Here is a 17,238-nt window from a genome sequence, read left to right as displayed (position 1 = left end):
GACTTTTATAACATGGCCCTAGCAGCGTAGCTGTCAGTAGCTGTATCTGAGTTGCTTGAAGACATTTTGGGACTCAATACATTGTACACATCTGAAAAAGAACAAAATATTAGTGCCAATACTGTTCACATACAGTGGGAGAAATAAGTTTTGAAGGTGTTAACATTTTTTTCAGTAAATATATTTCCAATGAGGTTATTCACATGAAATTTTCTCCAGACTTTGGTATTAAGTCTTGAACACATTAACTGAAATTTATTGAATACTTGGAGAAGCCCTTGTTTGTAATAACAGCTGCAAGACGCTTCCTGTATGAAGAAATTAATGGGCGCAGAATTCAGGTGTGATTTTAGCCTGTTCTTCTAAACATATTGTCTTTAAATCTTGTTCAATTGGATTCAAGTCAAGTGATTGACTGGGCCATTCTAACACCCTAACAGATATGATAAATAAAGAACAGATTTTTTAAAATGCCTGAGCATTCATTTAACAATGTTTGCAGCGGAAAAAAAATAAACCACATGTACATATAAATTTTAAACAATTTAATACTTATTAATACCTTAAAGATAGACCATTAAGTTAGACATTTTTAAGGTCGACTCAGACCTTGTAATAGTAATTCACAGTCAGACCTGTGTCATAGTTCTTGGTCGGAATCAATGGGAATGTGGTAGGCTTATGTCTTACGCCATCTCAGATATGTCACATGTTATTATGCCACAGCTTTCAACAAGAAAGACGGCTGAGTACATGGTGACAGACATGCGCCAGAAGTCAGTCAGTGAAAAAAGAGTGTCGAAATCTATTCCTAATTTGTTTGGATGATAGGAAAGATACTCATCCAGTTTATCATAATTGTGGAATTTGTATTATTACCTAGAAGAGAAGTTTTTTGGGTTTTTTTTTTTTTAGCTTTGATAGCCTACTGATTATAGATAGTGATTAAAAGAAGTTTTTTGTGTGTGTGTGTGTGTGTGTGTGTGTGTGTGTGTGTGTGTGTCATCCAGCAAATTAAAAAATTATTCAGTAGTTCATTTTAAAATGATTAAACTGTACTACATTTGGCAGAGTCCCTTATCCAGAGTGATTGACACTTATACAGCTGAGCAATTGAGCGTTAAAGGCCTTGCCCAAGGGTCCAGCAGCAGCAGCTTGGTAGTAATGGGGTTTGAACTCACAACCACCTGATTGGTATCCCAACATCTTAACTACCACTGAGCTACCCTGAGTTACTATAGTTTGAGTTAATGTGTGAACATTATAATGAAATATGGTCAAACACAATTTGATAAAACAGCCTTAGTGAATAAAATGTGCATATTAACATTCAGGTAAGTTACATACTTCTCTGCCGTAACCTCTGAAAAAAAGGAAATCCACTTGAGGATGAAGGTCCTGCACTCGTACTCTGCAATTTAGACACATCCATCATCAACCATAATTATTAAAGTAAAGTAAGCATGAATTATTTATTTAACCAGTATATGTAGCATGAACTATATTTACCCTGGTACGGATAGAACTTAAGTTACTCAGTGAAAACGTTTGTGCCAATGTTTCTCGAACCTGCAACCACAAAACAGGCAATATCAAAGCATTATTTATATTTGTTTGTGTGTTTTAAGTGAAGAGTTGTGTAATGGCCTTAGCAAAATCATACCTTACTATCCAGTAATGTTCCAAACATCAAAATAAAGAAACCCTTTAAAGAGACAAAAGAATATTTTAAACATTTACTATAAATATAATTACTTTAAATATGACTTATTATCTAGAATGTCTAAAAAAAAATGTAAATGATTTGTAGATTAATATTAATTTGTGTGTATGCAATTAGATTTACAGAGAAAATTAGATTAAAATGACTTTAATACCTGCAGTGAATTAAGGAACGCAAACACCACATGAATCCCAAAGTTTGGTGACACCATGGTCCCAATGCCGAATCCCCATGTTAGACCAAAGAGTGGTGTTAAAATCGCTACACATCTAGCAATGACCATTAGGGGATGTTTCTCATCTGGCTGAGTGGTGGCATTAACTCCTCTCCTCAACATCTTACACAGAACCACAATAAGCACCAGGAGGTTTATAGCTACAATAGTCAGAGCAGGAATCACAAATGCCAGGAGGGCCTTCGTTTTACTCCAGTTTAGCCAACAATTGTAATCTTTTTGAATGTATCCTTGACTTCCAGCTGTAGAGGCCACAGTAATGACAGCTATGATTAACGGGGCTCCATAGCCAACAGTGAAGGCTATGGCCATCATTGCTCCTCTGGTCATTCTGGAAAAGACCATGAGGGTGCGGTAGAGGAGCAAGAGTGCTGACAGCAACATCCAGAAGAAAAGGGCTAGATAAAAGAAGTGCATGAAGAATGTTGCTGTACTGCAGGGACCCTCTCCTTTCTTTACAACTGCTGCTCCAATGATGAAGCATATGTTCGCAATCAGAAGGGAGACAGCGATGTTGACTATGGAGACATGGCGCATGTAGGATGTGTCATTTCTTGTCACTGATTTCCATATAATCATTTCAATGATGAGACATAAAACCAAGCTGCCCAATGAAATGGCCACACCAATGTAAGTTATATAGTCTAAGATTATTGCAAAGTTTTTATCCAGGGTAAATGGTGACATCAGGATTGAAAAAGAGGTTGTGTGATTGCACTCACACGTAATTCTTTCAGTTTCACTTCCTAATTTCTTTAGTTGGCATCCAGTCGAGTCCCATCCCCCAATGTCATTCAGAAGATTAAAGTTCCAAAAGACACACTGAGGGATTCCCAGTGTATTATTTTTGATGTCAATAGAGAGGGAAATGTTGTTAATTGTTGAGTTTGTCTCAATTAGGACTACATCTCCATTGATGCTGGTGCCAGTCTGACTGCTGTTATTGTTGGTAAGATTTCGAACAGGTAAGACATTGTTAAAAGCTGAAGAAATTATGACTGTGAGGGATGTCTGTGTACTAGTCGCTGGAATATTTATTTGGGTAGTTAAATTTTTTCCAAATGTTCCAGAAAAGGGAGCAGTAATGGAAGTTTTATTGAGAGAAGATATGTTTGTTATTATTGAGATGCTTTCATCCCGGAGTCTGCGTGCAATGCTCTCAGTTGAGTTCAGAAGTTCAGAACTGGCATTCATTGTTGTATTGTTTTTGTTTAAAAGCACCCATGTGTCTCGTGTATCATCTGATCCAATGACATCGGTTGTTTGTAGGAAATTCTTGAAATTGAAAGTAAAAAACAACAACAAATAAATACAGCACTTCTGAGCCATCTAGTTTATCAATAGAAATATCTAATCACTAACTAATCAAATTGCAGAAACAACTGTTTTGATTCTTTTCAGCAAAAAACAATTGAAGGAGTTGCAAAAGGAATTGTAGCTGTAAAATAGCTACATAACATGAAATGCTGCTTTTATTACAGATTATATAACCTGATAGTCATTGTTAAAGCTATTCCCACTTGGGTATTTACATTGTACATCAAATAGCATATAGAGTAAATACAATCATATTTATTTTAAAAAATTAACTTACCGTCATGACGGGTTGATTGATTAAAATTGTTTGTGAGAAACTAGAAATGATTTTCAGTATTTCTACAATTGTTAATATGGTAGCTTGAGAATCAGTGATGTTTTGAATCTGTAATACAGCATTATTCCTGACGTTGGCCATAAATTGTGGGAGGTTTCCAACCTGTAAATTCTACAAAAAAATAATAATAATAATAATTATGAAGAAGCAAACAAAAATCACATAACTAATGTTATCCTTCATGGAAGTAAAAACAAAGTCAATTTGCCTCAGCTTCATCTTTTAAAGTTGCAAAGATACGCAGGACACAGTAGTCTTCTATGGGTTGCCAGCGGTTTGATGAATTACACCAAGCTACTTGATAGCCAACCATTTCTTTATTACAGTCACCATTGCGTACGTCTCCCTGATTTCCAGCTCCAAATATACTATCTGAGCAGGTAAATGCTAAAAACAATAGACATGAGGCATGAGTAAATTTCATTTCTATAGTTGCATAGTCAGGTCAATATTGTGAAAGATTTTCCCAGGCTATTTTAAATCAAAATTGTATAAAGTATAATTGAAGGATGCATTCTTTACATTCGGAAAAGGTATAATTAACCTTATTTATTTATTTATATTTGAAATGAACATTTGATTAGAAAATGGTTGTCACAAATTGTGATAGTAGTAGTAGTAGTAGTAATAATAATAATAATAATAATAATAATAATAATAATAATAATAATAATAATTATTATTATTATTATTATTATTATTATTATTATTATTATTATTATTAATATATTATTTTTAGTACCATCCTACATGAGGTGCTCTGACATTCCTAGGTTTGTTATAGATTTGGGGAGAAATGTAAATAAAAATGAATGATTACTCACCTTTGTTGGTTACATTTACTATAATGCTCTTTGAGTTGTAACTTTGAGTAGTAATTCCATTGATGGGATTTTTGAGTTTGCATGTGACGTGTTTAGTAGTCTGGCAATCATTTTGTTTAAGTGTATAGTCACATAATATGCAGCCTGCCGGTGAGCCTGTGTAGCACAAAAAATTGTAAAACACAAGGCACGATAAAATTATTCAATAATCAAAGCATTGTTACTTAGTTAATTAAGTAACAATTACATTGTTACTTAGTTGTTAATTAGTTTTTGGATTCATGACCTCCCACATCACATATAAAAGCTGTGTGTGTTACCTGTTAAAGGTGAGGTGCAAGATATGGTCCACTCCACTTGATAAATCTCCTGTACACAACACTGCAGTAGGATTGTTGTATCCTCACATTGTACAACTTTGTTAGTGCTCACTTCAATATTGGGGTATGGTTGAATTGTAATGGTTTGCCAGATAACATAAGGAATTGAGTTTACTGTTGTTGTGCATGCATATTGACCTGAGAAAACAAAGAAGAAATGAATAATAATCTAAAAATAGAATATATATATATATATATATATATATATATATATATATATATATAGAGAGAGAGAGAGAGAGAGAGAGAGAGAGAGAGAGAGAGAGAGAGAGAGAGAGAAAGAGAGTGTACAGCTTGTCTAACAGTGTAAATTTGCTGTCCACTCAAAATAACTCAACACACAGCCATTAATGTCTAAACCACTGGCAACAAAAGTAGGTACACCCCTAAGTGAAAATGTCCAAATTGGGTGCAATTAGCCATTTTCCCTCCCTGGTGTCATGTGACTTGTTAGTGTTACAAGTCTCAGGTGTGAATGGGGAGCAAGTGTGTTAAATTTGGTGTCATCGCTCTTACACTCCCTCATACTGGTCACTGGAAATTCAACATGGCACCTCATGGCAAAGAACTCTGAAGATCTGAAAAAAAGAATTTTTGCTCTACATAAAGATGGCCTAGGCTATAAGAAGATTGCCAAGACCCTGACACTGAGCTGCAGCATGGTGGCCAAGACCATACAGCGGTTTAACAGAACAGGTTCCACTCAGAACAGGCTTCACCATGGTTGACCAAAGAAGTTGAGTGCACTTGTTTAGCGTCATATCCAAAGGTTGTCTTTGGGAAATAGACGTATGAGTGCTGCTAGCATTGCTGCAGAGGTTGAAGGGGTGGGGGGTCAGCCTGTCAGTGCTCAGACCATATGTCGCTCACTGCATCAAATTGGTCTGCATGGCTGTCGTCCCAGAAGGAAGCCTCTTCTAAAGATGCACAAGAAAGCCCGCAAACAGTTTACTGAAGACAAGCAGACTAAGGACATGGATTACTGGAACCATGTCCTGTGGTCTGATGAGACCAAGATAAACTTATTTGGTTCAGATGGTGTCAAGCGTATGTGGCAGCAACCAGGTGAGGAGTACAACGACAAGTGTGCCTACAGTCAAGCATGGTGGTGGGACTGTAGGTCTGGGGCTGCATGAGTGCTGCCGGCACTGGGGAGCTACAGTTCATTGAGGGAACCACGAATGCCAACATGTACTGTGACTTACTGAAGCAGACCATGATCAACCCTCCCTTTGGAGACCGGGCTGCAGGGCAGTATTCCAGCATGATAACGACTCCAAACACACCTCCAAGATGACCACTGCCTTGCTAAAGAAGCTGAGGGTGAAGGTGATGGACTGGCCAAGCATGTCTCCAGACCTAAACCCTATTGAGCATCTGTGGGGCATCCTCAAACGGAAGGTGGAGGAGCACAAGGTCTCTAACATCCACCAGCTCTGTGATGTCATCATGGAGGAGTGGAAGAGGACTCCATTGGCAACATGTGAAGCTCTGGTGAACTCCATGCCCAAGAGGATTAAGGCAGTGCTGGAAAACAATGGTGGCCACACAAAATATTGACACTTTGGGCCCAATTTGGACATTTTCTCTTAGGGGTGTAGTTTTGTTGCACCCCTAGGTTTACACATTAATGGCTGTGTGTTGTGTTATTTTGAAAGGACAGCAAAATTACACTGTTATACAAGCTGTACACTCACTACTTTACATTGTAGCAAAGTGTCATTTCTTCAGTGTTGTCACATGAAAAGTTATAATCAAATATTTACAAAAATTTGAGGGGTGTACTCACTTTTGTGAGATACTGTAGATATAGATATATATATAGATATATACCCTATTTTTTTAGTAAACATTTTGTTATAGGTGTTTATTTTATATTTGCACACATTAATTTTTCAACAACAAATGAAATATTATAGAAAAATGTTTGTATGTCATTAAAGAAAGCAACATGTTATGTAATATATCACTTTTCAACCCAAAACGTAATAAAGTCTGCATGCAACAAAAAGAAACAATAGGTTTCTTAAGTTCAAAAAGTGCAATAGTCAAAGTCTCCAGAAGAACTTTCAGATTTTTCAAGTCAGTAAAACTTACCAGACAATTTCCTTTATGAAACTGCACGTTTAGCATATGTTTAGCATATACTCTAGTGTATATAGTATAATGAAACAGTTGAGTGGATTTCTTTGAAAGCTGGCTGCACAGTATTAATTCTTAATTACTCCAAACCCTGGAAATATTTTTCCAGAGAACATAAAGGACACAAGTGCTATATTATTATTGTTGGTGCTGTTATAATAATAATAGTAATAATAATAATAATAATAATAATAATAATGTCTGAATACTCGATGCCGGAAGGTGTGCGTTAAAACTGTATATACTACAGGTAGTTCCAGTCAGTTTAATCAATGTTCTAAATTAATGCCCTGCCTATAAACAAATGTAACCATAGTAACATACAAATAAACTCACATCTTCTTTATTAGTAGAGATGCCGCACAGATGCAGTCAGTTCACACACACACACAATCTCTCTCTCTCTCTCTCTCTCTCTCTCTCTCTCTCTCTCTCTCTCTCTCTCTCTCTTTCTCTACCTGTTTACTATAATTCATTCAAGTAAATGTAATCTTATCTCACTACTTTATCTGTGAATGATTTAGAGCGGATGGAATTCTAGACCTCTATATAAAATAACTAACGAAAATGAACTCTTATTTTGATCTTTTCAGTAACATTTTGCACTGCAAACATCAATGACAGTTTTAACTTAGCAAGTGAACATGGTAAGTGGGATAATCCAGGCTAGGTGTGCATTAAAATCGTGTAATGCACACCTAATCAAGGATTATCCCTTACGCATCTCGTTATATTTTTATGTTTTTTAGCAATCTTTATAAAACACAGAAAATTCATTCATCATTGTACACTATTCATTAATATATTTATCATGTTTACACATTATGTCTGACCACTGTAATATGCTGATCTAACAGAATTATTTGTAACTTACCACTGTAATTAGAAGTGGCATTATTGAGTTGAAGGATATTATTTGAATTGTCTTCGATGAGTTTCCCATCCAGGGTCCATTGTATGCTATTATTTACTGGAGGATTGCAGGTCAGTGTGAGATTTGTCCCAGGATATATATTGCCACTACTTCCATATAGTCCATCTTTCACTGAAATAAAGAGCCAAGTACATCTCTAAAGTTTGTTTTTTCAAGAGCTCTGCATAATCATACACACATACATTATTAATACTAACTTGTAATAAGTTGTATGTATATAGTTAACAAGCCCCTACCACTCTGGATGAATGCAGTATCGCTCACATTGAATCCCTGTAAACGGAGACTACTAGCAAGGTCTTGGTTTGCTGATGCCAAATTAAGGGTAGCATTTGTTGTTTTGATAGTAAAGTCTGTAATCACACTGCCAGGCCTGTTGAAAAACACAGAACATCACTGAAGACATTAGTTCTTGAAATGTTGAGTAAAATTTTACAAACATTGAGGTTTTCAATTGATAAAAATACAGATTATAATCCAGATCATTCATTGGAATTTTTTACTGTCAGTATTTAATTATTGATTTAATTCATTTAAATAAGATTGAGATTAGGACTGATTTTTCAAAATCTGAACAATGCAGAAAGACAGGTCTAAAATATTATTATGCTGGGTTACAATAAATAACACTACCTGAAAGCAGTCACTGTTGCAGAATTGGGCTCGTAGCTAAGTAGAGTCCTGTAGCTATTATCAATCTAAGGGGGAAAAATGCCCAGTATGTCATATTTAGTTTTAGATTAGAGTGGAAGTATATGCCACAACTCTACTATGACTACTTTTAATAATAATAATAATAATAATAATAATAATAATAATAATAATAATAATAATAATAATACATTATTTTACTATTCATTATTGCTATATGAAACTATATTGTGTAACACTTACTGAACTCTCAATTTTTTGTTTATATGTGTTGTATTTTTCACTGCTCTGGTCAGTGAGTGCAAAATCAAATACTTCATTTATTGTCAGTGAGAAGCTTAATACTTGGACGCCTGTGAGAAAAATAACAATTCAAAAAGTCAAACACAAAAGAAAACAATATTATCTAACCCTCAAGCCTTGGAGGATGATCAATAAATAAAATGAAAGTAAAATAATCACAGTCAAAATAAATACATATCCAAAGTGACAATATTAACAATAATAAACTTTATTTATAGAGCGCCTTTAAAAGTGCTGTACACAAAATAAGCAGTACAAAGAAAAAAATTTATTAAAATGTTATAAAATTAACAACAATAACAACAACAACAACAATAATAATAATAATAATAATAATAATAATAATAATAATAATAATAATAATAACAAGAAGAAGAAGAAGAAGAAGAAGAGAAGAAGAAGAGAAGAAGAAAAGTAGACTTCAGCAGTCAAATGCAAGTTTAAAAAAGTAAGTCTTAAGTTGAGCTTTAAAAATGCCAAAGGTCTGAGCTTCCCTAAATTCAAAAGGAAGAGAGTTCCAAAGGGAAGGAATATAGTTAGAAAAAGCCCTGTCATGCATAGATTTTAAGCAGGTTTGTGGAACAATTAACAATTAACAAATTATACTGTGAGGAGCCCATTCTGTTATTTGGGGGGTAAGGAATTAATAAAGCAGATATGTAATGAGGAGTTAAGATGTAATGCTTTGTATGACAGCATCATAATTTTAAAATCAACACGGAACCTGACTGGGAGCCACTGCAAGGACTCCAAAACAGGAGTAATATGATCGTATTTCCTAGTCCCAGTCAGAGTCTTGGCAGCAGACTTTTGTACATATTGGAGTTTATTGATTGTGGATTTAGAAACTCCATCTAAAAGGGTGTTACAGTAATCTAGCCGAGTGACAACAAATGAGTTAATCAGCTTTTCAGCTACAGAGAAATTTAGCATAGGGCGCAGTCTTGCTATATTTCTGAGGTGAAAAAAGGATGCTTTAACAGTGCTCTGAACAAAAGAATCAAAGGTAAGGCCAGTATCAATAATTACTCCAAGGTTCCTCATGTTACTTTGAGTCTCTAGAACAGAGACATCAACAAACAGAGACAGTGCACCAGCTTTGAGAATTTGCTGACAGGAACCTATAAGCATAACTTCAGTTTTACCGCTATTCAGGCACAGAAAATTATTATTCATCCATGTGTTTTCTCAGAAATACAGTCAGAAAGAAATGTAGATTCGGGTATCGTCAACATAAAAGTGATAATGGAGGCAGAGCCATTGCAGCAGATGCCCAAGTGGAGATAGATAAATATTGAAAAGTAAAGGGTCTAAAACTGATCCCTGAGGAACACCAGTAAGCACAGAGCTAGTGTCAGACCTGTAACCACCCAGAGAAATAAAACTGGGAACAGTCAATAAAATAGGATTTATACCAGTTTAAAACTGTCCCTGACACACCAAAAACACCTTCAAGGCAGGTAAGTAAAAGACCATGATCCACAATATCGAAGGCAGCTTTAAGATCAAGAAGATTGAGTATGGAAGTAGTTCCAGAATCAGAGAAGTAATATAAACCTTTTATGTAGTATGTTTGTCATTGGAAATAAAACACTTAAATTAAAATTAAATTATTTATATGAATGAAAAGAACAAGGATTAAAATCATACCTAAAGTTGTGGTTTGTATGGATGGTGTTACAGTAGTTCTGGTGGTTGCTGTGGATGTGGTGGTTGTATTTGTATTGGTTTTGTTTGCAGTAGTTGTTGTGTTAACTGTAGAAAAAAATCATGATTTGAAAACTCATAAACAGGCATGTTAAGTTCATTAAAAAATTAAATGCACTTATAGTCCAGTATTACCACATCCAGTACATCCGGTATTACGCAGTAAACCAATAAGGTCTTAAAGTACATTTTCAAAGTCAAAATTCACTATTTGTCAGCAGATCCTTAAAAAAATAATTTAAAAAAAAAACTGAAACATGCTGCTTGCATAAGTATTTAAACCATTCAGACTAGGACTTGGTGGAACCATCTTTTAGTGCAATAAGTCTTTAAGTCTGTTGTGGGTAAATTCCTACCAGCTTTGTACACTGTTTCACCCATTCTTCCTGGCAGATTTGCTGCAAGTTCTACAGGTTGGTTGGATGTTGTTTGTTGACTGCAATTTTCAGATTTCCACTTGTCTGCAACAATGCCACAGATTGTCAATGGGATTCAGATCTGGATTTTGGCTTGGCCATTGTATAGCATTCACTTTTTTGTTGCAACCATTCTTGCAATGCTGTGGCCTTGTGTTTGGGACTATTGTCCTGCTGAAAGGTGAAGTTACTCCCAAGATTAAGCTTGGGGGGGGGGGGGGGGGGGGTTAGTTTGTTTTGTTTGATTTTTAGCAGTCTGAAGCAGGTTCTCTTGTAATATCCCCCTGGTTTTACTCTATCCATTCTCCCTTCAATTTTGAGAAGCAGCCCAGGTTCTGAGAATGAAAAGCATCCCCAGAGCATGATGCTGCCACCACCATAATTCACTGCATTTGTGGTATGGCTTGATCTTGGTCTAATCACACAAAAAACACTTCACTGGATCACTCTCATGCGTTCATGTTCACTCTCATGCTCTTCTTTTTTTTGTGCTGGGTTTTGAGGGCAGGCCTTGTCTAGCTAGTGCGTGGATGGTATGATGCAACTTCCACTGCCTCACTATTGATCCAACAGTGCTTACTTGGATGTCCAATGTCTTAGATATGACTCTATTCCAAAGTTATGAAATTCTATTTCCTTATTTTTAACTTCCTTAGAATACTCCATAGTCCTCATTTTCACATCTTTTCTTCAGACTGACAGTCTCTTCAGTTTACCTGAGATGGTTGTTTTTCAGGAAATGAGAGGTGTTTTAATATTTCACAGGTGAAGGCCAATTATAAGTTGATTGTGTGCTCATTAAGAGAGTATCTTTCATCATCAGCTTCCAGAAACTTGGGGGATTGAATACTTATGCAAGCAGCATTTTTTATTTTTTTTTATTTTTTTTAAATACTTTCATTTTGACTTTGAACATTCACTCTAAGAGGATGTCTGGGTCTCGCATGTAACCGTGTTCCCTGAGAAGGGAACAAGATGTTGTGTTTAGCATAACACTATGGGAGTGCCCCTCACGCGTGACCAGCATCTGAAGCTTGTGTAAAATCATGCCTGCCATGATCAGGTGACATGGCAATTATGCGTGTTGCGTGATATATATATATATATATATATATATATACATATATATATATATATATATATATATATATATATATATATATAGAGAGAGAGAGAGAGAGAGAGAGAGAGAGAGAGAGATATTTATAGATATAGATATTTATATATATATATATATATATATATATATATATATATATATATGGCACCTGTGAACCGTGCCATAAGCCACTATTATCTGAAGCGAAGACACAATTCACAGGCCTACCTCGGTATGACAAAGCTACGCAACGTCTCGTTCCCTTTTCAGCGAACAGGGTAACGCAGACGTTCCCTTTCAAAAGGAACTTCATGTTGTGTTTAACATAACACTATGGGAACGAGAATACCCACCCCATCCTACTGACGGTATGGCCTGTTCAAAGAGACCCAAGCCACCCAGGTCACTGCAAGACACTCGAGCCCGGGGCAGAATGAATATCTAGGCTGTAATATCGAACTGTGGTCTAGACCACCCTGCAGCAGCACACACATCCTGTAAGGGTATCCCGTTGGACAAAGTCTTCGAGAAGGCGACCCCCCTAGTGGAATGAGCCCTTATGCCCAGAGGCGTAGCGAGACCGCATGCCTCATATGCGATAGAGATTGCTTCCACTACCCACTTAGAGATGCACTGTTTTGACCCAGCATCACCTCTACTGTCGCCGCCAAGCAGACCAGCAGCTGATCCGACTTACTCCATTGGCTGGAGCGGTGGACGTTAGTACAGAGAGCCCTTACTGGACACAACAGGTGCATTCTCTCTTGTTCTGGTGTGAGGAACAGAGGAGGGAAGAAAGCCTGCAACACCACAGGCTGGGTAGCAGATGTAGGCACTTTAGGAATATAATCCCGCCTAGGATACAGGAAGGCCTTGGCTAATCCAGGGGTAAAGGCAAGGCAGTAAGGGGCAACTGAGAGAGCTTGTAGATCTACTACTCGCTTGAGAGATGTCAGGGCCAGCAGAAGAGCTACGTTTAGAGTCAGAAGCTTCTCAGAGGCTGAGGAGGGGCTCTAATGGGGCACCTGACAGACCTTCCAGGATGACAGAAGGTCCCAGGAAGGTATGCGCAGCCTGCAGATGGGCCTCAGCCGCTTGACACTACGCATAAACCCAGAAGTTAGAGGATGTTGCCCCACAGAGGCTCCATCAACAGGGGTGTGGCTGGCCGAAATGGCGGCCACGAAAGCCCTGATTGTAGAAGGAGCCCACCCCGCTGAGAAATGTCCTTGTAAGAACTCCAGGGCTGTAGCTATTGCACAGTTCATCAGGACAGGCTGGCGTTCCTCACACCACAAGACAAAAAGCTGCCACTTGAGCGCATACAATTTCCTTGTGGATGTTGCTCTAGGGTTAAAGATGGTCTCTACAACCACAGTTGTGAGACCAGAATCTATGAGCTGGTGCCCCTCAGGGGCCAGACCCACAGTTTCCATAGTTCTGGCCGAGGGTGATAAATCAGATCTCCAGCTTGAGACAGTAGATACCTGCGGATGGGAATTTCCCAAGGAGTGCCATCTAGCAAGGATATTATCTCTGAGAGGCATATTCGAGCTCGCCAATAAGGTGCTACTAGCAGCCGATGTAGACTGTCTTAGCGAACTCTAGCTTGAACTTTTGGGAGAGGATCGACTGGGGGAAAAGCGTACAGATGTGACCTGAGCCACATGTGCACCATGGCGTCCAGCCCAAACTGTGCAGGAGGAGTGAGGGCAAACCACAGTGGGCAGTGTGTTGCCTCCTAGGAGGCGAACACATGCAGTCCTGCTTGGCCAAACCTCCGTCATATGGACTCCACCACTTGTGGATGGAGTCATAAATCCCTGGGCCTCAGTCCCTGCCTCAACAGGATGTCTGCCCCCACATTCCAGTTGATAGGATTGACTCTACTCGTGTTGGGGATAGAAGCGCCCTCATTGTAGTGGAATCCTTATAACCCCTAGAAATGTTGTCCACTGCACTGAAGAAAGCATACTTTTCTGAGGTTCAACCTGAGCTCCAAGCTCTTCATGTGGGCGAGAACAACATCTCGATGTTGAACCGCCAGTTCTCTGGATCATACTAGAATTAACCTGTCATCCAGGTAGTTTAGTACACGGATGCCCTGGAGTCACAATGGAGCCAGAATGACATCCAGGCACTTTGTGAAGGTGCGAGCGGATAAAGCTAGCAATATTTCTATGTGGAAATATGCACCTTTTAGATCTATCATCACAAACCAGTCCTCAAATTGAATCTGTGGAACGATAAGTTTGGGCGTCAGCATCTTGAACCTGTATGTCCGAAGAGTTCAGATGACAGAGATCTAAAATTGGCCGTATACGCCTCTATTTTTTGCGAACCAGGAAATAACAGCTGTAAAAAACTTAGGGAATGGGGTACATGTTCTATGGCCCCTTTGTCCAAGAGGAATCTTACTTCCTGTGCTAACGTCGGGCTCTGGTCTGTGCTGACTACTGTGGTGAGCACACCTCTGAACCGGGGGAGTCGAGCTCTAAACTGGACCCGGAGACCTTTTCCTATGGTAGACAGAAGCCATGGAGTCACATTTGGCAGTAGTTTCCACACTGCCAGACGGTCTTTTAGTGACGTTAATATTCCACATTCTATTGGAGGGAAAGCATCATATTTCCGTTGCCCTGTGACAGCTCACTGACCAGAGAACACTGAAAACCTGGGTCTTGGCTAGGGGAGGCCTTACAATAGCACTGGGGGCTAACTGCCCTAACAACCTCATGTCCCATTATATGTCCCACCACGACCCCTCAGGACTGCTCTTCTTTGTCTGCTTGGCATTTATGACCATTCTCAGATCAGGCCTAGTAGCAGGCCGAGACTGTGGCCGCCTGGTTCCCCTGGCTGTCTGTGGGGGTTGGCGGCTGCCATACTCACCTTCTGAGTCTCCCTCACACTAGCGCTGGCCCGGCTGGCACTCGACACAGCAGGGAAGGAACTGGTTGAATGCCGTCATATGTTGAGCTCACTCAGCAGGTCTGCTTGGTAGGCCTGCAACATTGTCATTGTCTGCAGTGACCCACAAGCAAGACTACTACTGCATAGGCCTTGCCCACCAATGCCATGTAAGTTGCCTTACATGATGGCTTGGATGGCAAAGCCGACCCCCTTAAATTACCTGCTGTCGATGGAGAGAGGTAGCTCGCAAGTGCCTCCTCCACCTTCAGCATAGCTAAATAGCCATGCCGTTCATTCCCCACAATGGCCGAATAATCCAATATCGTGGGGTTATAAATATGGCTTATGCATGATTTTCCCCCTGAAGCCTGATATTTTGTCATGCGCTTCTGGAAAAAAAGGGGAGTTTTCTCCAGTGTGAGGGATTTACTTTCACATGGGAGAAAAAAGCTCATCCAGCCTTAGTAATCACTTCAAGCAGCTCTTTATATGCTGCTCTCAGTTTTTAGCACACCCTTCTGGCTCCTCGTAGTCAGAGAGGAATTATTACTATTTTTGTGTGTGTGTGTATGTTTTTTGGAGTCGTGAGAAAAATCCAGCAGAGAGACGGACCCAGAAGACAGAGCAAGGGATAGAGCGGCGCTCATCTCTGGCTTCTCTTCCGGATTCAGAAGAGATCCCCCGGCCATGAGACGGCTAGCTGCCTCGGCAACGGCCGGCCCAGATCCACAATGCTCTGAAACCCAATTCGCTTCAGCTTCCAAGAAGAGAGAGAGTCACAAGCAGAGCTGCGTAATGTAGGGCGTTACAATGTGCACAGTCAGACTTCTCAAGGGCAGCCGTGGCATGCTCCAACCCTAAACACTTCACACAGAAAGTGTACACTCCTCTCCGTGATGAAATGGGAGCAAGGCCTAACACACTTTCTGAATTCTCTCTCTCATACTTTTCTCTCTCGCTCATTCTTTTTTTCTTCTGTTTTTTTAAAGGGATAGAAAAGTCCAGAGATTTTGAGAAACGATAGAGAGGAAATGAAGCGTCTTTTTATTTCTTTACATAACAACCAACATGCAGTCTCGCTGAAGATAATAAGGTTGACGGCGCGGTTCACAGGTGCCATATATATCAGGTGATGCGTTTAATTACCACGTTACCTGATCACGGCAGGCTTATAAATAGGCATGATTTTACACAAGCTTCAGATGCCAGTTGCGACAAGGGCGCTCCCCATAATGTTATGCTAAACGCAACGTGGAGTTCACTTTGAAAGGGAACAGACTTTAAAATCATTAGCATCAAAGCCATTTCACCCTTTATAATTCACAAAAATTCCCTCGTCACTCCATAATATCAGGCTACATTATTTGAATACTACGTCATCATGGTTCACTTTGTGTTTGAAATAGTGCACTGGATATTCTCCAATGTCTTCAAACACAACTTCAAGATTAGCTCACCGCATAAATATTGCACTATATTATTCATGGGAATTTTTTATTTTTTTTTATACACAGCCTATTTTATACAACTCCTACCTGCTGTAATGGCCACATCTGTAATTTCTGCTACATGACCAAATGTAATTGGGAAACTGAATGCTCCAATAAGGTTTCTCACTTCATCGAGCATTGTGCTTGTAGTATTCAGCTCAATTTCAACCAGAATGTCAAAGAATGGTAGTTCTACAAAAAGACAATAGTCATGTGAATACGATAAAAGCTATTTCTTAGGTCTTTATTTTAGGGTTTATATACTTATATACAAATTTTCTCTTACCACTTTTTGTCACACACATCTGTCCATCACTGGGAATTATATCGATACAGGTACATACTCCTTCATATAGGTCATTGCAGGCATTATACATAATGCAGTTACTAAATGACCAAAAATACTGATCCTCACAAATGCATTGATATTCAGAATCATTTGGGTGACACACTGAGGAAGAGAGAATTTTAAAGAAAAGATTATATAGCAGGCATTCCACATAATTTAATGTTAATAATAAACAGATAATTTTACATCCAAAGCCTATCCCTGGACCGCCGGGTGTGAGGCGAGAAACATATACAGTAATCATTTATTTGGTGAAACTTTCTGTAAGAAGACATATAGTTAGAATTTATGGAAGAAGTCTCGAGTGTCGGTTCTTTGAACATCTTCAAGACAGAGATTTTGCACTATGCAGTTTCTGGGAAACATGCTGAACTACTTTTTTTTTTTGTCTTATTAATTTCAAGAGAGAGAAAGCACT

General features: G+C 38.6%; 1 protein-coding gene across 1 annotated transcript; it reads right to left on the bottom strand.

Moving 5' to 3' along the window:
* On the bottom strand, nucleotides 1-16,898 carry LOC108276945 (adhesion G-protein coupled receptor F1-like). The gene is made up of 16 exons (XM_053687075.1): nucleotides 16,758-16,898; nucleotides 16,517-16,663; nucleotides 10,497-10,601; nucleotides 8,787-8,896; nucleotides 8,526-8,590; nucleotides 8,129-8,265; nucleotides 7,833-8,003; nucleotides 4,757-4,954; nucleotides 4,437-4,592; nucleotides 3,821-3,999; nucleotides 3,553-3,723; nucleotides 1,878-3,233; nucleotides 1,664-1,705; nucleotides 1,510-1,569; nucleotides 1,348-1,411; nucleotides 1-91 (listed from the first exon to the last, which is right to left on the bottom strand). Exons 1-16 carry the CDS (start codon nucleotides 16,846-16,848, stop codon nucleotides 6-8), a joined length of 3,138 nt encoding a protein of 1,045 aa, XP_053543050.1. The 5' UTR covers nucleotides 16,849-16,898; the 3' UTR covers nucleotides 1-5.
* Nucleotides 16,899-17,238: the final 340 nt, after the last annotated feature.

The sequence above is a fragment of the Ictalurus punctatus genome, chromosome 16, assembly GCF_001660625.3.
Source record: "Ictalurus punctatus breed USDA103 chromosome 16, Coco_2.0, whole genome shotgun sequence".
Classification (NCBI taxonomy): domain Eukaryota; kingdom Metazoa; phylum Chordata; class Actinopteri; order Siluriformes; family Ictaluridae; genus Ictalurus; species Ictalurus punctatus.
Note: the sequence above shows the minus strand (reverse complement) of the source record. Positions and strands in the feature narration are given on the sequence as shown.

Coding starts and splice junctions, on each gene's coding strand:
- LOC108276945 (XM_053687075.1), bottom strand. CDS start 16,848: ATGTATAATGCCTGCAATGACCTATATGAAGGAGTATGTACCTGTATC. Junction 4,000..4,436: donor AGTAAATGTAACCAACAAAG/GTGAGTAATCAT, acceptor TATTGTTTTTAG/CATTTACCTGCTCAGATAGT. Junction 1,570..1,663: donor GAACATTACTGGATAGTAAG/GTATGATTTTGC, acceptor TTGTGGTTGCAG/GTTCGAGAAACATTGGCACA.